Genomic DNA, 23,032 nt, shown 5'->3' with positions numbered 1-23,032 from the left:
ATAGGTTGCCCGCTCTATTGCAAGCTGATCTATTTGCACTGATTGATGAAGTAATTCAATGTAGAGCTAACGTTAAAAAAAAATACAGGTTTAAAAAGTAACAGAAAGGAACGCTATAAACCGATACTTTATTTGGTTTTGAACTGGTTCAGAACTTTATTTTGCAGGTCATAAGAGTGGAACAGAACGAAACAAATAATGGTTCTGTTCATAACTAAACGATTGGAAAATTATTTTGGTTCCAACCCCTGGAAACATTAATCAAATCCAGTCTGAAATGTTCAAGTTGAAATTACAAACGTTTTTAACCTTGCCTACGCTACAATGTGTGTTTCTTGCTGTACAGGAAAATGCTCTGCGAAAACAGAGTGATTAAATTAAAATAGAAGATCGGTATATAAAATGTTATAAATACAAAAACAGATACAAATTAAACAATGTACAAAATACTACAAAATGAGTGCAATGTTATATTTTAGTCTGTACAAGTTATTTTGCAAGGCGTTCTACAATGGTTTGTGTCTTTGGTTAAATGTTAGAAAAGTTATTTGAGTTAGTTAATGTACACCCAACACACACAAGAAAATAAAGAGAGAAAACATTGGAAGAAAACAGCCTTTGTACCATGCTTCGCTAGCTTAATGGATGGATACAAAACTGTCAGAATACAGTATATTGTTGTGGTCAGACCATTGGAGTGCAAGGGCCTCCGTGTTGCTAGGCAACACCCTTGATCCTGTAATAAATGAATGGGTTCATCAGTAGGCCCTTTGAAAGCAAGGCCCGCTGCTCTACAAAATAAGCAGCCCAAATTCTACCACATCATAGCAGTGGAGGGTGCCAGGGCTCAGTCATAAAATGTAGTGCTAATGAAGCACTGTATCACTCTCACTGCAATTATATGACATCCCTTTAAAATGATCCAGTTAGACAGAGGAATTTAAGTCATTTTAATGGATATAACAGAGTACGAAGAGAATGCACATCTACAGTGTTTTCTCATAAACCCTATGAAGTCTAATTTGATCACAAATTCAATAACGAAGCCTAGAAAGCAGCAGGAATAATCCAGCACGGCCTCTGAAGTAGACGGGAGAAAGAGCCTAAACCACATCATTTGACAAGGGATTTGGGGAAGGAGATAGTGGTGAAACCTGCATGCGCAGCTTAGATGGCTTTCCCTCTCTCTCAGATCCAACCCCAGCAGGTTGAAAGAGAGGGAATGAGGCCGGGTGGTGAGTGGGGGAGGTGGTGGCGGAAGGGGGGTGATGAGTGGGGGAGGTGGTGGCGGAAGGGGGTGATGAGTGGGGGAGGTGGTGGCGGGAGGGGCATTAGGGTAAGCCCACTGATTTGGATTTGCACTTGAGAGAGACACTGTCTCATATTTGTGGGTGCATGTTTTCTGGTTTGCAATTATTTGGGTATTTATGGTATTGGCCGTTTGGCCGTTTGTGGTATTTACAAAAACAGAAAAAAATGCTGCAAGTTTAGAATGTATTCTTATAAATATTGCACAAAAGCTGATATTCCAAGCGAATTCACACGGAAATATATACACATGTATTTTTTTATATTTTTCTGTTTCTTCTTAAAATAACTGTGTATGTATTTACAATGGCATCAAACAAACATGCAAAATGAAAGAGAGAAAAGAAAATTTGCAGTGCAGCATGCAGCATGTTAGGCAGCTATATACCAGTCTCTATGTCAGCAAGCATGAATTGTACCTTGCACTCATCTACCACTACTGAATTGTGAGCGGCATATTGGACGCACTGGTTGGAGTTGTTTTCGTGGTGGTTCTTGAGGTCATCATAGTAGGACGAGGTCTTGTTCATCATCTCAATGTCATCTGACTTGCCATGTGTAGCGTCCAGCTCGTCCAGCTCAGCCTTGGACAGGTGGTACACGATGCCCGCGCCGTATGAGTCTCCCACCACGTTCACTGAGGTACGGAACCGGTCCCTGGGATAGGAAAAAAAGGAATGGGTGGGAATACACCAAAGTGTTGTGTGGAGATCAGAAAACGGGATGGATAGGGGTAAGAAAAAAATCAGCTTTAACTGAGAGCATGGTATATATCCTGTATACACACTTTTATTTTACTAGGCAAGCCAGTTAAGAACAAATTCTTATTTTCAATGACAGCCTAGGAACAGTGGGTTAAATGCCTTGTTAAGGGGTAGAACAACAGATTTTTACCTTGTCAGGTTGGGGATTTGATCTTGCAACCTTTCAGTTACAGTCCAACGCTTTAATCACTAGGCTACCTGCCATCCCCACAATCAGCTCCTTGACTTTGAATACATATGACTACATTAACTTGGTTCTGAATCACTAGCAATGCAGATCCACTCACAGGAGCCAGTCAACAGCAACCAGCAGGCTGATGTCCTGAGTTGGCAGGCCCACTGCAGTGAGGATCAGAAGCATAGTCACCAGTCCAGCACTGGGAATACTGGCTGCACCAACACTGGCCAGGGTAGCTGTCAGACTGCATGGGGAGAAAGAGAGACAGGAGAGAAACCAGTTCATGGTTAAAACTGCTCTACAGATTCAATTTAAAAGTCCAAAGGTCAAGGACTGTGTCTATTAACCAAACTGCACTTGAGGCTAATGGGTACAGTTACTGTAATAATAATATGGGGATTCAGGATATTTTGGACTGGCATCCCTGAGGATGAGTACTCAATTCCTGCCTAATCCACAAACACATAACTATGTATGGTAACCATAAGTGTCTTTGAATAACAGTGTCCCCTAAATTTGCTGAAATTTACATCACTACTTATTAAATTGATAAGGTAGGCAGTGAAATTCCCACCCTGATCAGAAAAGTATTCACAGTCACATTTTGTTATGTTACAGCCTCAATTTAATGTGATATTATGTCACTGGCCTACACACAATACTCTATAATGTCAAAGTAGAATTATGTTTTTAGAATTGTTATAAATTAACAAAAAAATGAAATAAGTACTTAAACCCTTTGTTATGGCAAAAGCCTAAAAAAGTTCAGGAGTAGAAATGTGCTTAACAAGTCACATAATAAGTCGCATGGATTCACTCTGTGTGCAATAATAGTGTTTAACATGATGACTACCTCATCTCTGACTATGATGACTACCTCACCACACATTCAATTATCTGTAAGGTCCCACAGTCGAGCAGTGAATTTCAAACACAGATTCAACCACAAAGACCAGGGAGGTTTTCCAATGCCTCGCAAAGAAAGGCACTTATTGGTAGATGGGTAAAAACATTTTTTTTAAAGCAGACACTGAATATCCCTTTGAGTATGTTGAAGTTATTAATTACACTTTGTTTGTTGTTTCAATACACGCAGTCAATACAAAGATACAGGTGTCTTTCCTAACTCAGTTGCCGGAGAGGAAGGAAACCACTCAGGGATTTCTCCATGAATGAATACAAATATTCCCAAATATGCATCCCGTTTGCAATACGGCACTAAAGTAAAACTGAAAAAATTTAGCAAATATATGAACTTTATGTCCTGAATACAACACGTTACGTTTGGGGCAAATCCAACATAATACATCACTGAGTACCACTCTTCATATATTTAAGCATGGTGTTTTCTGCATCATGTTATGGGTATCCTTGTCATCGGCAAGGACTAGGGAGTTTTTTAGGATAAAAAGAAACACAATAGAGCTAAGCACTGGCAAAATCATAGAGGAAACCCTGGTTCAGTCTTCTTTCCAACAGACACTGGGAGACAAATTCACCTTTTAGCAGGACAATAACCTAAAACATAAGGTCAAATATACACTGGAGTTGCTTACCAAGACGACATTGAATGTTCCTGGGTGGCCTAGTTAACATTTTGACTTATATTGGCTTGAAAAAATCTATGTCAAGACTTGAAAATGGTTGTCTAGCAATGATCACCAACCAACTTGACAGAGTGAAGAATTTAAAACAAAATAATGTGCAAATATTGTACAATCCAGGTGTGCATTGCTCTTAGAGACTTACAGAGAAAGACTCACAGCTGTAATCGCTACCAAATGTGATTCTAACATGTATTGACCCATGGGTGTGAATACTTATGTAAATGAGATATTTCTGGTTTTAATTTTCAATAAATTAGCAAAAATGTATTAAATCATGTTTTCACTTCGTCATTATGGGATATTGTGTGTAGTTGGGTGAGAAAGAAATATATTTAATCCATCTTAAATTCAGGCTGTAACACGACAGAACGTGGAATAAGTCAAGGGGTATGAATACATTCTGAAGGCACTGTATGTTTTATGGCAGTCTGTACCTGACAGTGACGATCTGACCAGCATCCAGATAGATGTTGTTCATCTGGGCAATAAAGATGGCCGCCACGGCCTCATAGAGGGCGGTTCCGTCCATGTTGATGGTGGCCCCGACTGGGAGCACGAAACGGGTGACTCTCTTATCGATTCCCAAGTTTTCCTCCAGGCAACGGAAGGTGACAGGCAGTGTCCCAGCACTGACAGAGACAAACACAGCTACAGTATGAGAGAGTCACGGTGTTGCATTCATTATTCCACAATGTTCAGCCTGCATATGTAATATGAAAGATATTACTAATTGTATAATATTTCTATGAAAAGTTACCTGTACATTTAGTGACAGCAGTTAGATGTAAATAGTGTAAATAGTTTGATGCGTCCAACGTTGTGGCCCTTACCTGGAGGCTGTCCCTAGGGCAGTGATCCAGGCCTGGAAGATGCCCATGAAGAAGGTGTAGGGGTTTTTCCTGACAATGGCAAAGTAGATGGCGGGCAGGAAGATGGCTCCGTGGATGATCAAGCCCACAATTACAGTCACCATGTACATCCCCAATTGCCTAGCAACAACCTCCAGGTCATCGATGGAGATGATCTTACCACAGATCAGGCAGCAGATACCGAAGGGAGAGTACCTAGGGGCAGAGGAGAGGTTTAACACCACAGGCGGCCAGTGGCACCATAATTGGGGAGGACGTGCTCACAGTAATGTCTAGAACGGAGTAAATGGAATGGTATCAAACACATCAAACACATGGTTTCCATCTGTTTGATACCATTCCATTCACTCCATTCCTGACATTATTATGAGCCGTCCTTCCCTCAGCAACCTCCTGTGTTTAACACTGTATACACTCTGAAGAGAAAGAGGTATCCTTCTCAGTCAACGTCTACAATATATACCGGATTACCAAACGCAATCATAAAAATACTCATGTTTCTATCAGAGGAGCCTGGTGGGAGGACCTATATGAGGACGGTCTCGTTGTATTGTCTGGAAAGGAATAAATGGAACGGTAACAAACACATGAAACATGCTTGTCTCCGTTCTATTGATTCCATTCCAGCCATTACAATAAAAAAGACATGTTTATTTGTCACATACACCAAATAGGTGCAATGAAATGTGTTGTTTTAGTAGCACGGCACCCCTGGAGCAAATAAGGGGATAAGTGCCTTACTCAAGAACACATCAACATATTTGTCACCTTGATGGCTCAGGTATTCGAATCAGCAATCTTTCGGTTACTGGCCCAACACTCTAACCGCTATGCTACCTGCCACCCAATGAACTATCTGCCACCCAATGAGCCTATCCTCCAATAACTCCTCCCATCAGCTTCCTCTCGTTTTTATGGCTACCGTAGGTCCATATAGAATGGGCTTGAAAGGCTAAAGATCTCTTACCACATGATCATGATGACCAGGTTCATAACAATCTCGTTGAGGATGTTGAAGAACTCCAGCATGAGCTTGGCCCTCTCTCCCATCTTCCCCATGCAAATGCCAAAGGCAATGAAGAAGCCAATCACACCTGCATCACACAGTCAGGATAGGGAATCACAGCTGGGAATGAGTGGAGTAAATTGGGCTCACAGAGAGATATGAAGACAGAAGATCATAGTGAATGGAGAAGTTGTTTTTATGATGAATAAAAATCTGCTGCAGTTAGTGAGACAGAATTAGCTCCACCCAGGGATCACTTAAAGTGTGATACTGTATGTTATGCACTGGTTTATTCTCAGACAAATAAGTAAAGACAATTTTAAAAGTGTTATATGAACAATTCCTTTCAGTTGGGCGGTTGTAGAAACAATTGCAGCCTGGTCCAAAAGAGAAGCCACCATACCTAACACGTTCATGCCACTCTTAAACTGGAGGGTCTTCTTGATGATGAACTCAGGTTCCTTGGTGGCGTTGGACAGGAGCCCCTCCAGGGTGGTGGTGGCATTGACGTCCTCCTCAATCACCTTCTCCACCTTCTTAGTGACTGTCTGGATCTGAGGTGGGACAAGAGAACACAGACAAGTCCTTAATATCTTACATCTCAACCCATCTTAACTTTTGGTAACAAGGGGCTAAGGATGTAAATACAAAAACATTTAAGTCATTGTGGTCTTCATAAGACTTGTTCAGGGGTTGCCTCATCCAGGCCCTTATTGACTCTTTCATCCAGGCCCTTATTGACTCTCTCATCCAGGCCATTGTTGTTAAAAACATTTGCTAAAAATTGACTCACCTCGTTAAATAAATGTGGGTGTTGTAGTGTATTTTACCTGTTGGAAGCAGGCCTGTACCAGGTTCTCAGGAAATAGGTTCCTGATGAGGTCAAAGAAGGCATCCAGGCTGGACACATCATCATGTTTTTGGCCATCTCCCAGCTGCTCTTTCATCTTGGGGTTTCCGGGGTGGATGGCCAGTACCAGGATGACTCCCAGCACAGCAGCAATCACCGTGGTGGACATGTAGTAGACCATAGCCCTTGTTCCCAGGCGACCGCTAGACTTAGCATCTAGACCAGCCAGACCTACAGCCAAAAACAAGCACTTCTAAACCTGGCATTTTTCCTCTTTCAGATTGAATATGTGTTGTTATACCAGTATGGAATAAGTATAGGCCTATTAAGTTACTTTGAAGTGCTAAAAGGGAAAGATGATGATTGATACTAATAAATAATAAACTGAACAAACTATATTTAAAAACAGTAGTTCTCTCTCCTATGTTGAACCTATGACTGTACCATACCATACCTGTGATTAAACTGGAGATGATGAGAGGCAGGATCAACATCTTCAGCATCCTCATCAGGATGTCTCCAGGGAAAGCGATCACCATGACAATGTCTGGGTGGATGGGAGAGGCATAACGAAGCAGCATCCCAGACACAGCCCCCAGAATCACACCTGGAGAATGAGAGGGGGGAAGGGTGTGAAAGAATACTAATAGATACGGAGGGAATCCCCTATGTCTGCAGCCAGAGGAATGAGAGAGACACCATAAGAGGAGAGGGGAACCAATACTACATCGTGACCAGAGACAGAGACCAGTGCAGAGGGAGAGAAAGCAGTAGTGAGGAGGTTGTGTGCCACAGTGTTCATGATTACCCTAGTGCAGGGAAGGCAATAGGTCCCTAACTCAGGGGCCAAGGAGTTAAGAACAGGTGGGATTTGGAAGTGACCCAAGAGTGCTGTGTCTGGCTCCCTTGTGAGAAGGTCCGGGGTGATAAGGACTTTCTCCATTTAGAAAACATGCTGTAAAACTGTGCAGAGAGATTTTGGCGATAATGAGAATAATTTCCAAATAAGACTTGCTTATGATATAAAGGCATCTATAGGAATATTAACAAACAATAACAATATTTAATTTCCATAGGTCTGCCTTAAATTGCTGCTTCTCGTTGCGTATTAATTTATCAGTCTGCATCTGGTTATGAGAGGCTGTGGATTGCATGTGTAGGGGACAATGGGTAGGTGTGGATGGGGGAGACAGATTTGAGTCCCAGTGTGAGACAGGCTGATAGAGTCTGATAGAGGATTAAGAGCGGGTCTCTTTGAAGACAGAGGAGGAGTCAGAGCTTCAGACAGGGAGAGGAGCATCTCTATTCCCTCTGAATCAGGTTTTCTAGGAACACTCAGTTAGCATCAGGGTATGATAATATCACTCTCACTATACTCCACTATATGGAGTAGGCCTATAAGCAAGGGGAGTCCTGAGGAAAACAATAACACACTCCTCTGATCCTACAATGGCCCTGACTTTATCGCCATGTGCCCTCAACCCCATCAGACCTCCTTTGCTTCCCATGGTTCAACCTTGGAAAACATCCCTAACCCACTTCCCAAATCCAATCTACATGTATCCTAGATAGAAAACTAGACCCTGGTCCCCCAACACCCCAAACTCTCTATCCGTGTCCTTCCACCCCAACCCCCTCCTCCCCCTGTGCCCCAGAGAGAGAGCTGAACTCTGAATGCTCCTGCCCCCTGCAGTCCCGTCTGCACACTGGCCCTGTAGTCAGTCCCTGTCCCTGTCCCCGGTTCTGTCTCTCTCTCTGTCCTGCTCAAGCTTGACAAGGCTAGGCCCAGTCCCAAGCCCCCACCCCTCACCCCCTGTAGGTTGCACTTCCTCTGCTGCTAGATCCCTGCCAAAGATCACAGGCCCTGAGAGGGGCAATTCAAGCCTTTTAATCTCACAGATATCTGTCAGCTGTTTTACATTCACGCACAGCTTCAGAAACGTAACCTCACCCTACTGGTGCTGCACACCTGCTGGATGAGGAAGGCATTTGTTTTCCTGTGCATGGAGCATCCTACATCTCTAACCCCATCCCAACCCCTCATCCAAGCCCTTATGCAACTTCCATAATGGCAGATTATTGATGCCACTAAGGGAGCCGCTATGAAAGTGTTCTGCCAAATGGTCTGTTGTATATATTATGAATAAACATGCGCGCACGCACGCACATACTTACAGACACACCCACACACACACACACACACTCATTTATTTTCACACACGTGTTCATTTGAACACACATAAAACCACGGAATGCAAACAAAACCGCTGTGACCTGAAACAAAAAGGGTATTTTTAGCGTCACTACCACTCTGCCCATCATTCCATTATAGTAAATGACTATCATATCCTTCCCTGCTATGTCCTCACATTACACATGACTAGGGCCAGGAGTTGTTCCTGACCACATGACCTGAACTGCAGATAAATCCATAATCAGAGTCTATTTCTATCTATGGCTCACTCTACACATAAGGGAAGGGAGGGTGCCAGGTGGTGGTGGTGAGGGGGCACCAGGTGGTACTGAGCTAGGGAAGATCAGGGCACCTGCCACCTGGCTTGCTGGGCCAGCACAGATGGCTGCTCCTCTCCTCTCGATTGCCCTGGCCACTAACATAACAGGACAGAGCACATCTGGCCAGAATACTGAACCGTGTCATCTGTCGGAATTGCCTTGTGTTTAACCCACCCCATGCTTGTCTTTTTCTCTGCCTCAACGTTAAACCGTTGGTGTCTCAAGAGGTGTTTGAGACACATGATGGGCTCTGATATATCAATTAAGAAATTCATCTTTGTCATTAAACATTATATGGATAGGCAGACATGCAGGCAAACAGGAAGACACAAACAGACAGAAGAGAGAGAGAGAGAGAGAGAAGAAGAGAGAGAGAGAGAGAAAGAGAGAGAGAGAGAGATTGTGATTGTGTGCTTGGTAAAACAGCTGACAATAGTACTGACCGAGCACGGTGAGTGTGAGCAGCAGGTTCTTGAAGAGAGAAGAGAAGCAGCTGATACATTTGTTCCTGGGCCTGGCCTCTATGGGCTCCAGATGACTCTCATGCATCCTCACCTCCACTTGCTTAGGCATGATGCCGGCACTGTGTAAGAGAGAGAGACAGACAGAGCCACAGACAGAGGGAGTGAGAATTAGTTACTTTAATATGCATAACCTGCGTCTGACATGCCAATGCAGTCACATGTTTGGAGAAGCCATAGATGTACATTATATGATCAGCACATGTGCCATTGCGACTGTCCTCATATTGTGAGGGTGAGGAAGGAGGCTGGATTAGATTGAGTCTCTAGAGTTAAATATGAGATATGGGGTGGCAGGTAGCCTAGTGGTTAGCGTGTTGGGCCAGTAACCAAAAGGTTGCAAGATCAAATCCCTGAGCTGACAAAGTAAAAATATGTTGTTCTGCCACAGAACAAGGCAGTTTCCCCACAGTTAAAAATTTGTTCTTAACTGACTTGCCTAATGTGAGATGATCAGTTGCTAAATACATAGAGGACATTAGAAGTGCAGGTCATGCAATAAGTGCTCTGGTATCTCTGTAGTGATGCTTGTTGCCTAGCAGGTTGTCATGACAAGGTGGCCCAGGGTTACTTCGACAGCTGTGAGATGGTGATTAAAAAACTTAATTCCCTCAGAGGCAGGGAATTCAAAGTCTGTTTAATCAGAACAGATGGTGTATTTTGGAGACTTAGATCGGTTGTTGACAGGGTCTTGTTATCTGAGGCAGCATTTTAAGTCAAGTCCCAGAGCTGTCAGATAAAGTCAATAATTGTATTCACTTGGCTGTCCAGTCTATGGAGTATTTAAACTTTATCCCACCCCTTTTTTGACTGTGAACTTGAGGCAAATGTTAACTAAATGTTAACTACATTTTGTGTGCCATCACTACATACTTAGAAAAGAGGGTTCCCTTAACTGCTTAATCTGACTATCCCATTAGAGATGATGAGATAAGAATAGAGTAGGGATAAAGGCAAGAAAGAGAAACAGAGAGCGAGAGAAAGAGAAAGAGAGCGAGAGAGCAATAGAGAGAGAGAAAGAAAGAGAGAGAGAAATAGCCTGGATTTAAGTGCCTGTAACTGTATACTGTAACTATTACTGTACTTTGTATGTTGCTCTAATTTGTTATTCTGCTGAATCAGAGGGTTCTTTTCTGTGCGTTTTAGATCACATCTTGTATTGGCTAGCACTATGACAGGAGAACTAATGTGAGTGCCATTCATAGTTAATCATATCAGAATAGCCAATGGGCACAGATGTCAATTTAACGTCTATTCAATGTTGGTTCAACATAACTTCCTTGAAATGAGGTGGAAACAGCGTTGATTCAGCCAGTGTGTGCCCAGTGGGTAATCTCCTGCCTCCTTGACACCGCTCCCCACTCCCCCCTCGCCCTCGGTCTAAATGTCATGAAAAAAGAGGAAAAAGGAAAATTCTACAAAGAGCATTCATGCAGTAGCTCTCTCAAAATTACATTGTCAAATAAATGCCATTTTTATTACACTTCCTTCTATGTTAATATGACTTCTCCTCCAACAAACAAAAGCAATACTTTTTTGTGACTAACTTTTTATTTAGTTCTGTCATTTAAAAAAAAACGATAATAACAGCCGTGATGATGACTAATGTGTGCCTGTGCATGGTGTTGACATGTCCTTTCTGCATTTCACACGTATGCAATAGGAAATGAATAAGTGGAAGTGTTTGCTCCATCTGTGTGCCTGGGAGCAGGCCAGCTGCTTTATCCTGTAGCCAAGCCTTATACACATCATTATACAGGCTGAGATTGCCTTTCTCCAGTCTTCTCCTTGGCGTGTGTTGTTGTGTGTGTACGTATACTGTATGCATGCCTGTGTGTCCAATTAGGGCTCTACTCAATCAGATCCGCTTTAGCCGACATCCGCATAATGGTTGTGTTGACGGTGCTGGAGGTGGAACTGTGTTAGAGCTGTCAAATCCACAAGCAGCTCTTGTCATTATACCTAAAGCGGACATTAAGTCGCATTATACCTAAAGCGGACGTTAAGTCGCATTAAGAAAAACACCATTCAGCTTTGTTTACAAGTTTGAACACTGGAATGTGAGATGTAATCTACACCTTGATTAGGCTGACCTTAAATCATTTTAATTTTGAACATTATTATTTCTATATAGCCTACACTTTCTTGTTCTGAACTTCTAACGCAAGTGGGTCAGGTGTGGCTTCGTGACAATGATCAAGAGCAGCTTCTCACCAATTTGAAAGCTCCAACACAGTTACACCTCCGACATCGCCAAAACATCAGCTATGTGGGTGTCGGCTATCACCGGTTAACACTTGATCTGATTCAATCTAATACCCGAGTGGCACAGCGGTCTAAGGCACTGCATCTCAGTGCTTGAAGTGTCACAACAGACACCCAGGTTCAATTCCAGGCTGTATCACAAAGAGGCCATGACTGGGAGTCCCATCAGGTGGTGCACAATTGGCACAGGGTCGTCTGGGTTTGGGTGGTGTAGGCTGTCATTGTAAATAAGAATTTGTTCTTACCCGACTTGTCTAGTGAAATAAAAAATCTCTAATGTTGTCCTATTGTGCGACATTGAACCTATAAGGTAGTTTAGAAAAATCAATCCGTCAATACTTTGGCTTCGTCCTACAAGAGAATAAAGAATCTTAGCTACATTGCTCTCTTTCTGTGTTCTGTTCTTCTTTCTCTCTACAATTCTGAAAATACTTAAGAAATGATGATGATGTGGAAGTCTATCAAGTACTTTCAGCCATTACTGTCCATGAGGGTAAGGATGTGAGGAACAGAGGTCTATTGTGGCATCTGGGACACACTCAGTGTATTTGTGACTGTGGTACTGCTAACCCCAGGGGTGCGGTCAAAGTTTGTTTTCTCTTTGTCCTTTTTTGTCATCTATTAACTGTCACACTTCCTTAATAGAGTCAATGATAACAAGTGAAACAATCATCCCAGCAAACCGGGAACATTCCCAGAACATTAGCTCAGATTTCCATTAAGTTCTAGTTAGGTTCTAGTTTTATCTAACATTAGGATGATAACATCCCCAAAACATTCAGAGAATGGGAATTCAGAGAATGTTTTTGATAACAAAATGTTTTTATTTCAATTGTTTTATTTGAAATGAAATATCTTTGGAATGTTCTCCTAACATACACTAAAATGTTGAGCACAACATCTGTAACTACCACAGCACATTCCCCAAAAGTTCACATTAGGATTTCAGGTAATGTAAATGCACAATATACAATTAATGTTTTACCAGCAAACCAAAATTGGTTATGTGAAAGTTCCCAGAACATTTCTTAAGGTCACAACAAATGTTCTCATAAAACAAGAACGGTCCATTCGTGGTGATGATTATAGAATGTTTGTATAAAACATTCACCTGACGTTGCTAGAACGTGTGTTGAAAGTGTTATGAAATGTGATTTTGAAATTGAGAAAAGGTTTTCTGATTTGAAGTTTCTGAGTCTGTATTTAAGAAGCACATGAATACACAAGAATACAAGTTATTTAAAGGAAGCCATATCCAACTAAAATCACATTTCATGAGACTTTCAACACGTGATGAAGAAAGAAAATCATAAATTACAATGTTACAAGTACACAATATATGAAGAGGATGGGAACATTTTAATAACCCAGAAATTATATTCTGTGTCCTGATTGATCATATCTGTCTGAAAAAAGCACACAAGGCCACAGCTTGGCGCAGAGGCTTAAAGAACAGATTAAATGTGTTCTAGGAACATTCTAGAAACATCAGGTGAATGTTTTATACAAACACTCTATAAGCATCACCCCAACTGGACAGTTTTTGTGTTATGAGAACATTGGCCGTGACCGAACAAATGTTCTGGGACCTTTCCCAGTACCAATTTTGGTTGTCTCTAGTCTCTGTATGTAAAATAATCGACTGATGTTTTAAAACATTGCTGGGACAGTGGATTGAGAATGACATAATACAGATGTATGAAGTGAGATACAAAGACATGTCACTCTCCGCAACAGAGGCATCATGCATCCATTATTTTAGAGTTGGCACAAAGTACATGACGATGGGGGGGAGGGGGGTCATGAGGGAGGCAGTTAGAAACATTTAGCATTTATCATACACCTGAAACAGCTTTGTCCTGCAATCTAAAGCCATAATCATTACGCCTAATTCTATGTATATATTTTTTTCTGAATAGGTTATCTGAGAACACCTCAAACTGTTCAATTGTCATAATTAATTAAATATGTACAATGATACTTTGCGGCACAAACAACGACACAGAGTTGCACATGGAATAAACAAATGTACAGTCAATAACACAACAGAAAAACAATTACAAGTAATTACAATTTCGCAATTAAACACTGGAGTGATAGATATGCAGAAGATGAATGTGCAAGTAGAGATACTGGGGTGCAGAGGAGCAAAAAAAACAAAAAAACAATATGGGGATAGGGTAGTTGGATGGGCTATTTACAGATGGGCTATGTACAGGTGCAATGCTCTGTGAGCTGCTAAGACAGCCGATGCTCAAAGTTAGTTAGGGCGATATGAGACTCCAGCTTCAGTGATTTTTGCAGTTTGTTCCAGTCATTGGCAGCAGAGAACTGGAAGGAAAGGCGGCCAAAGCATGAATTGGCTTTGGGGGTGTCCAGTGAAATATACCTGCTGAAGCGTGTGCTACGGGTGGGTGCTGCTATGGTGACCAGTGAGCTGAGATACCTAGCAAAGACTTATAGATGACCTGGAGCCAGTGGGTTTGGCGACGAATATGAAGCGAGGGCCAGCCAACGAGAGCATACAGGTCGCAGTGGTGGGTAGTATATGGGGCTTTGGTGACAAAACGGATGACACTGTAATAGACTTCATCCAATTTGCTGAGTAGAGTGTTGGAGGCTATTTTGTAAATGACATCTCCGAAGTCAAGGATCGGTAGGATAGTCAGTTTTACGAGGGTATGTTTGGTAGCATGAGTGAAGGATGCTTTGTTGCGAAATAGGAAGCAGATTCTAGGTTACATTTTGGATTGGAGATGCTTAATGTGAGTTAATGTGAGTTAATCTGAAATTGCTACAATAGGTGGCTAGTACTACAGTAAAACAACAAAACATTTTCATTATATTTGTTAATCAATAAGTAAATCAATATGCTGCATAGCTTGATAAACTTAATTTACAAACATACCTCCTGCGAGTCCTGCCTATCACCTGCAGCAAAATTGCAATCAAATGCTGTGTGTGTCACGCAACACTCGCTCACCTCCTTCACTGACGATACTGTTTGCATGAACTAGAGTACCTAGCGTCCTGTCTTGCATATCTGTGCTCTGTGGTGCACCTTGGAAGGAACAACTTACTAGAGAGAATAGTATACATACACTGAACAAAAATATAACCGAACATGCAACAATTTCAAAATGTTTACTGAGTTACAGTTGAATTGAAATAAATCTTTGGATTTCACATGACTGGGAATACAGATATACATATGTTGGCCACAGAGATCTTTAAAAAAAGTATGGGTGTGGATTATATAACCAGTCAGTACCTGGTGTGACCGCCATTTGCCTTCGCATAGAGTTGAGTAGGCTGTTGATTGTGGCCTGTGGAATGCTGCCCCAGTGCTCTTCAATTGCTGTGCAAAGTTGCTGGATATTGGCGGGAACTGGAACATGCTGTTGTACTCATCAATCCAGAGCATCCCAAACATGCTCAATGGGTGACATGTCTGGTGAGTTTGCAGGCCATGGAGGAACTGAGACATTTTCAGCTTCCAGAAATTGTGTACAGATTCTTGTGATATGGGGCTGTGCATTATCATACTGAATCATGAAGTAAAGGCTGCGGATGAATGGCACGACAATGGGCCTCAGGATCTCATCACAGTATCTCTGTGCATTCAAATTCCCATTGATAAAATACAATTGTGTTTGGTGTCTGTATGCCTGCCCATACCCTAACCCCACTGCCACTATGGGGCACTCTGTTCACAACGTTGAAATCAGAAAACCGCTCGCCCACACGACGTGGCATACACACGCTGTCTGCCATCTGCCCGGTACAGTTGAAACCGGGATTCATCTGTGAGGAACAGACTTCTCCAGCGTGCCAGTGGCCATCGAAGGTGGGCATTTTCCCACTGAAGTCGGTTGTGACGCCAAACTGCAATCAGGTCAAGACCCTGGTGAGGACAACGAGCATGCAGATAAGCTTCCCTGAGATAGTTTCTGACAGTTTGTACTGGTCTCATACGATCCGCAGGTGAAGAAGCCAGATGTAGAGGTCCTGGGCTGACATGGTTACATCTGGTCTGCGGTTATTGGCTGGTTGGACATTACAAAAATTATATTTAAAAAAATCTGAGTGTGTACATGCCCTTGTGCTCCAGCCATCTAATCATTCTCTTTCCCAACATGTCATCACCATTCTCTTCAATCCCTGAGCAAGTGTTGTGTGACAGCCACAGCTGCCTCTCCTCTACTCTCATTTTTCCAATTAGCACACTCACAACTCAACAGAAATAGACTCAACTTGTATAGACTGGTCAAATGAGCAATCACTTCCCATTCAATTAGTTAGGATACTTAAAACATCTACATGATTCGCCCCTGCTTTCCTCCCATCTGCTACTGTTTGTGACCACAATAGTATTGCAGAGTATAGACAGACTGGTAATTACTGGTCAAAAGCCCCATTTCAGTTCCATTTAAGTTCCTGTAGGCCATACTGAGTGGAACCTCAGGACATACAATTGAGAAATATTGAAAATATGAGGTAGAGAGAAAGAGGAGTAAGGATGGTGTTGAGAAAGAATGTGTGATATAAAGAAAGGAAGAGAGATCCTGTATATGGTCAAGATGAGATCAAACTGTCAGTCAGTCTGTCTGTTACCCTTGTACCCTTCCCCGTCATCTCCAATAGGCCCTATTATAGACTGTCTCCTCCACCTCTCTACATCCACTCTTTCCCTATATCTTCTCTCAGTGAAGGCTCACCGTGGCACACCGCAAGGGGAACCTGTGTTTTCCTCTGGGCTGCTGGAGAAGTCAGCTGAAATCAGTTCACCATTAAAGTCCCCCCTCCCATTACCTCACTGGGAACCTCCCTGGAGAGTTTTGTCTCAAGTTGGCATTTCCCTGGCCTCTGGCTAATTTTGTTTGCATTATAGAGTATTTGTGTGCATTTGACTGCTGGTGTTTAGGATGAGAGTTCCTAATGTTCCAATTTTCTTCTGACTCTAAACGAGGGGCTTATTTCAAAGCTTTTTAGAGACTTTAAAAGCAGAATGAATGATGAACCACAACATTAGATCTAAACCCGTCATTGCTTCAATTTTTTTTTACCTTTATTTAACTAGGCAAGTCAGTTAAGAACAAATTCTTATTTTCAATGACGGCCTAGGAACAGTGGGTTAACTGCCTGTTCAGGGGCAGAACGACAGATTTGTACCTTGTCAGCTCAGGGGTTTTGAACTTCCAATCTTCCGGTTACTAGTCCAACGCTACTAGTCCAACGCTCTAACCACTAGGCTACCATAAATTAGATTGTATTACATGACAACTTTATCTCTGTAAAAATAGGGTTGCATAATGTTTATGTAGGTGGTAAACTGGACCAATCGATAGGAACACACACTTAAAACAAATTGTTCTATATAGTGCCAAATAAGGGTTATTTGACTCATAATAATAGCAGTTCCATTTTTGGTGCTATATCGAATGCTTTTTTGAAGGTTCTATAAAAAAAACATGCTCATAAGGTTCTGAATGAAACCTTTATGGTGCTATAATGAACCATTTCCCGAGGTTCTATAAAGAACCATTAAAAAGAGGTTATATCACCAAAAAGGGTTCTGCTATCATTACCAAAAAGTGTTCTGCTATCATTACAACCCTTTTTGGTGCTACAGTATATTGAAACCTTTTTCATGTTTTTTTACATAACATTTATCTTTACATAACATGTATCTTTCTCAATCTCAAAGGTTCTACAAATAATATTATGAAAAACACGTTTTGTTATTCTGGTTAGCCACATTATATTGTTACAATTCCATATGAGTTATTATTGTGTTAATAGACAAGTTGAATCAAACTCTCTAACGGCTGGGGGTCCATGAGGAGAGAACTGAGAAACACAGATTTGGACAACAGTTCTCAATTTAGTCTAAATCTATTTTTGGACAGAAATGTCTCCTGGAACATGTGAACTTTCATGTGCCTTAATTACAAACATGTATGCCATCTGTAAATACAAATACAATTGTTAAATTACAAGCCTAGTTGGTTTAGCCACGGAAAAAGTCAGCAAACATCCCACTAGCCATGATTGGCTGAGATAATGAGTGGGCTGGATATGCCGAGAGATGAGTTCGGATTGTTCTGCCATTTAGCCCACTTTAGTCTCCAATATGAGCTGGTTTGTATGTGTAGGTAATCCTTTCTAACGTGTTTTTTTTTGTTGAAAGATGTCACGTAGTAGAACTGCAGTAGTGTTGCTCTCCACTTTCTGGAGGACAGAGTTTTGAAATCAGTGTAATTAGAGTATGATAGCTAAGGAGATGGAGAAAATTCTGGCGTTTGATTGCAAATATGCAGGAGTCGAAAAGAGAACAAACAGAAGGCTGTTGTATAAAACACCCGTCTCCGGACTAAATCTCCAAACTAAGGGCAACCATGGCATCCGTGACATAGAGAGAGAAGCGTCCATCCATGTATATAAGAGTCTAGCTAGCTACATTTTCAGATAATACACATTTATAATTTTGTCAGAAAGTTGTTTAATTTCAAGGTAAAGTGTACAGTTAGCTAGGTAGCTAACGTTAGCTGGCTGGATACCTAGCTAATGTTACATGTATGATCTGTGTAGGAATATTATTTGCATCTCAGAGCCATTTGCATTGCTATTTACAATCTAATGTTAGCTAGCTAACATTGAACCTGGTTGGTTAGCTACCTGCAGATTCATGCAGGGTAGTAATGTTATGAGTTGGGATTATGGTTCATTGTTTAGCTAGCTAGCTACTTGTCTAAACAAAAGACTCCACCATGAAAGTAACTATTTCAATAGAATGTTTATGTCACTGCGACAACTGTTGATAGAAATAGCTGGTAAATTCACTCTGGTTATCTACTCTGATTTCAGAGCACTCTCTTCTGAGTGTGCCAGAGCGCAGAATAACTGACGAATTTACGAACGCTCAGCACCCGTTGAAAAATACCGGTGTCAGTAAACGTTGGCAAAAAAGCATAATACATTTTTTTCAAGCAACAAAGTTGTAGTCACCAACACCAAGTTAGCTTGGGTGCTTGACTGCTGTTGTTAGGTCAGACCGCTACTCAACTCTACTACCCTACGCTCAGATCAACCCTACGCTCCAAGAGCAAAACGCTCGGAATTTACGAACTGACAATCTGACAAAACTCTGAGTTTAGGAACCTGCAGAGCATACTCTGGCACTTCAGATTAAATTTACGAACACACCAGTAGTATAAGACAGCCTTTAGTCTTGAAATCTGTCACGACTCCTACCGAAGGTGGCTCCCCTTCCCGTTCGGGTGGCGCTCGGTGGTCGTCGTCACCGGCCTACTTGCTGCCACTGATTTTTTTCCTCCTCCTCCTTGTCTGTTTATTAGTTACACCTGTTGTCAATTAGGTTATTAGTTGGGCTTTATTAGCCAGCCGGACCGCATGTACTCGTTGTACACGCATGTATGTCACGGTTGTTCGTGTACGTGAGCTGTTTTTGTTATACTGTTTCGTTCCCTGTGTTTTGGGGTATTTGTTTTGAGTGGCGTCGGTTTTCACCTGGTCGGTGTATAAAGAAGTGCCTACTTGAACTCTCCTGTGTCTCCTGCGTCTGACTCCTTCCTCCACTACACCCCGGGCATAACATAATCCTCCACTACACCCCGGGCATAAATCGTAGGCTGTTTAGTACATTTTTATCAAAAGTGAGGTTACAAGTTTATCAACTTTCAAAGCAGAATTACCTTCACATCGTTCCTCAACTGTAGTGCATGATATACCATTTTCTAGCTCTGAGTCTCTACTTTTGTCCAATGTAAAAAACACAATTTCAAATTTTGCTACATAAGACTGAATCGAATCAGTCGGTCACATATTACCTCAACTACCTCGACTAACCTGGATCCCCGCACATTGACTTGAAACCGGTACACCCTGTATATAGGCATGTTATTGTTATTTTATTGTGTTACTTTTTTACTTTAGTTTATTCATTAACAAAATAAAATCTTACTTACTTACTTTTTAAAAAACTCTGCATTGTTGGTTAAAACCTCTATGGGATCGGTGTCCCTATACCGGGACGGTTGTTGATAACATGCGCTAATGTGACTAGAATGACGTTGCAAGTAACAGTCAACTTTCCAGGACATAGACATGTCTTATAAGGGCAGAAAGCTTAAATTCTTGTTGATCTAACTGAAGTGTCCAATTTATTGTAGCTATTAAATACCATGCTGTTGTGTGAGGAGAGTGCACAACAACAAAACACTTTTATCTGGTGTGATACATTCACATCTGAAGGTAAATAATGTACTTGCATTCAGTAATCTTGCTCTGATTTGTCATCATGAGGGTCCCAGAGATAAAATGTAGCACAGTTTTGTTTGATAAAATCCATTTTTATATTCAAATGTACGAACTGGGTTCTACAGTTTGAGCCCCTGCTGTGTCTAGCCCCGCACCCACCCCTCCCGGCCATCTTGATGTGTGAAGGTTAGTGTCTTTTCTGTAGGGAAGCTAATTATCTATCGTTTATGACATTCTTGGGAGTGTGTAAATGTACATGTTTTATTACCATATAATTTTTGTATGTTCTCTATAATTATGAACTTTAAAATGTATAAATTGACCAATTTGTCACATTTGAGCAGAGTTGATACAACATTTTGTGCAGTAATGCAATTCTTTATTGGATCAGTCGGAAACTTTGTACATACACTGCTGACATCTGATGGCCAAAATCTAAATTGCACCTAAACTACTATGTGATTTAATGGCCTTTCTCTTGCATTTCAAAGATGATGAAAAAAATGTAGAAATAAAATGCATGTTTTTTTGTTTGTATTATCTTTGACCAGATCGAATGTGTAAAATTATCCTACAGTCATTTCAATTTTCCACAAACTTCAAAATGTTTCCTTTCAAATGGTATCAATAATATGCATATCCTTCCTTCAGGTCCTGAGCTACAGGCAGTTAGGTTTGGGTGTGTCATTTTAGATGAAAATTGAAAAAAAAGGGTCCTTCCATTTAAGGGCTCGCAAGTAAGCATTTCTACACCTGTTGTATTCGTCGCATTTGACAAATAACATTTAATTTGATTTCATTTAATTTAATTGGAGGCCTCAGAGGCCTGGTCAGTGTATTTGAGTTCAGAACAGTAGCTATTGGCTGCTGGCCCAGGTGATGTGAAGGTGTCAGTCACTAAGCTAAGGCATGTATCCACTCACTGTGATACAGTAGGGCATGGCGGATGCCTGTATATCAGTGAACACTTCCCATCACTTTCACTTCTTTACCATGACAATGACGTATCCCTGGAAATATCAGGTTGAACGACAGCTTCATTATCCTCCATTGGTGGCAAATTCATTTTGCAGCAGAAAACACCCTGTCTGTCCATATCCATATATTTTTTGGCACATCTAACTTCACATTGGTGTCATCAGAACACATGGGGAAAGGTGACATTTCAGTGTGACAGTAGGCTGTCTATCATTTTACTGCCACATAGAATATACACTGTAGGTGCATTGTCACACATAAATGCTGGTATTATTAATCATGAAAAGGACATTGGGTTTCTTAGTAGGTGCACTTCTCACTAGGCCATTAAAGGCTTGATCCCCAGTAGGTGAGAGGTGACATGTATTTGTATTTATTATGGATCCCCATAAGCTGCTGCCAAGGCAATACATTCACAGATTTCACAACACACTGTGTGCCCTCAGGCCCCTACTCCACCACTACCACATATCTACAGAACAAAATCCATGTGTAGATGTGTGTATAGTGCGTATGTTAAGTTGTGTGTGTGTGTGTGTGTCTGTGCCTATGCTTGTGTTGCTTCACAGTCCTGGCTGTTCCATAAGGTGTATTTATATCTGTTTTTTAAATCTAATTTTACTGCTTGCCTCAGTTACTTGATGTGGAATAGCGTTCCATGTAGTCATGGCTCTATGTAGTACTGTGCGCCGCCCATAGGCTGTTCTAGACTTGGGGACTGTGAAGAGACCTCTTGTGGCATGTCTTCTCGGGTATACATGTGTCATCTGTTTCACCTGTCCTTGTGATTGTCTCCACTCACCTCCAGGTGTCTCCTGTTTTCCCCATTAGTCCCCGGTGTATTTATCCCTGTGTTTCCCATCTCTCTGTGCCAGTTTGTCTTGTTTTGCCAAGTCAACCAGCGTTTCTCCTATTTTTCGCAGTCTCTGCTTTTTCCTATCCCTCCTGGTTTTGACCCTTGCCTGTCCTGACGCCGAATACACCTGCGTGACCACTCTGCCTGTTCTGACCTCGAGCCTCCCTATCCCCTTGTACTGTTTGGACTCGGACCTGATCACTGAACCCCTGACTGTCCTGACCTCGACCCTGCCTATCGCCTGGTACTGTTTGGACTCTGACCTGGTTTATGAACTCTCGCCTGTCCCCGACCTGCCTTTTGCCTACACCTTTTGGTATAATAAATATCGGAGCTCAACCATCTGCCTCCTGTGTCTGCATTTGGGTCTCGCCTTGTGCCCTTATAGTATGGGTGTCTGAGCTGTGTGCCATTAGTTCAAACAGACAATTCGGTGCATTCAACATGTCAATACCTCTCATAAATACCAGTAATGATTACGTCAATCTCTCCTCCACTTTGAGCCAGGAGAGATTGCATATTATTAATATTAGCTCTCTGTGTACATGGGGACAGTAGCCATAAAAACCTGAACATCCCCTTTCTGTTTTTCTTTAGTTCCCTGTAATGGAATTAAGGTCGAACCACCCTGGCCAGACATATTTCCAGGCACAGACAGTACCGTCACATTATGCATAATGATTTAGAACACTAGGTCACAGGTCTGATCTTTCCATGCAAAAATATATTTCTGTTTCCTGGACTTGATTTTTGTACCAGTTAGCATCAATTGTTATGACAATAATCCCTATCAGGTGAGTATAAACAGCCTATAGAAAATGTACTAGACACATTGAAACCTCTGCATGTTCCCACAGAGCAGGTTTTCTCTGCTCATTTGAGGCACCAGCCCACAAAAGCCCTTTCAATGATCAAGAAGAGGATCAATGTGCCAGAGATGAAAAGAGATCAGCAGAGGACTACAGGAATGCACTTCATCTCTGGTGTAGTGAGTGCCCAGCTAGCACATTTGGTTCCTTGGAAGTTCTGGGAATGT

General features: G+C 41.7%; 1 protein-coding gene across 3 annotated transcripts in view; it reads right to left on the bottom strand.

Annotated features, from left to right (window-relative positions):
• LOC112218678 (excitatory amino acid transporter 2) overlaps nucleotides 1-23,032 on the bottom strand; it is an 82,122-nt gene that overhangs the window by 6,014 nt on the left and 53,076 nt on the right. For 2 of the 3 annotated variants that reach the window (XM_024379696.2, XM_024379695.2), the window contains 9 exons: nucleotides 9,540-9,679; nucleotides 7,037-7,189; nucleotides 6,563-6,813; nucleotides 6,136-6,286; nucleotides 5,694-5,820; nucleotides 4,688-4,921; nucleotides 4,292-4,486; nucleotides 2,360-2,494; nucleotides 1,728-1,965 (listed from right to left, as the gene is read on the bottom strand). In XM_024379696.2, coding sequence (XP_024235464.1) covers nucleotides 1,728-1,965; nucleotides 2,360-2,494; nucleotides 4,292-4,486; nucleotides 4,688-4,921; nucleotides 5,694-5,820; nucleotides 6,136-6,286; nucleotides 6,563-6,813; nucleotides 7,037-7,189; nucleotides 9,540-9,669 — 1,614 coding nt within the window. In that variant the 5' untranslated portion in view covers nucleotides 9,670-9,679. The remainder of the gene's footprint in view (nucleotides 1-1,727; nucleotides 1,966-2,359; nucleotides 2,495-4,291; nucleotides 4,487-4,687; nucleotides 4,922-5,693; nucleotides 5,821-6,135; nucleotides 6,287-6,562; nucleotides 6,814-7,036; nucleotides 7,190-9,539; nucleotides 9,680-23,032) is intronic. The other variant, XM_024379699.2, reaches the window with a different exon arrangement.

The sequence above is a fragment of the Oncorhynchus tshawytscha genome, linkage group LG19 (genome assembly GCF_018296145.1).
Source record: "Oncorhynchus tshawytscha isolate Ot180627B linkage group LG19, Otsh_v2.0, whole genome shotgun sequence".
Classification (NCBI taxonomy): domain Eukaryota; kingdom Metazoa; phylum Chordata; class Actinopteri; order Salmoniformes; family Salmonidae; genus Oncorhynchus; species Oncorhynchus tshawytscha.
Note: the sequence above shows the minus strand (reverse complement) of the source record. Positions and strands in the feature narration are given on the sequence as shown.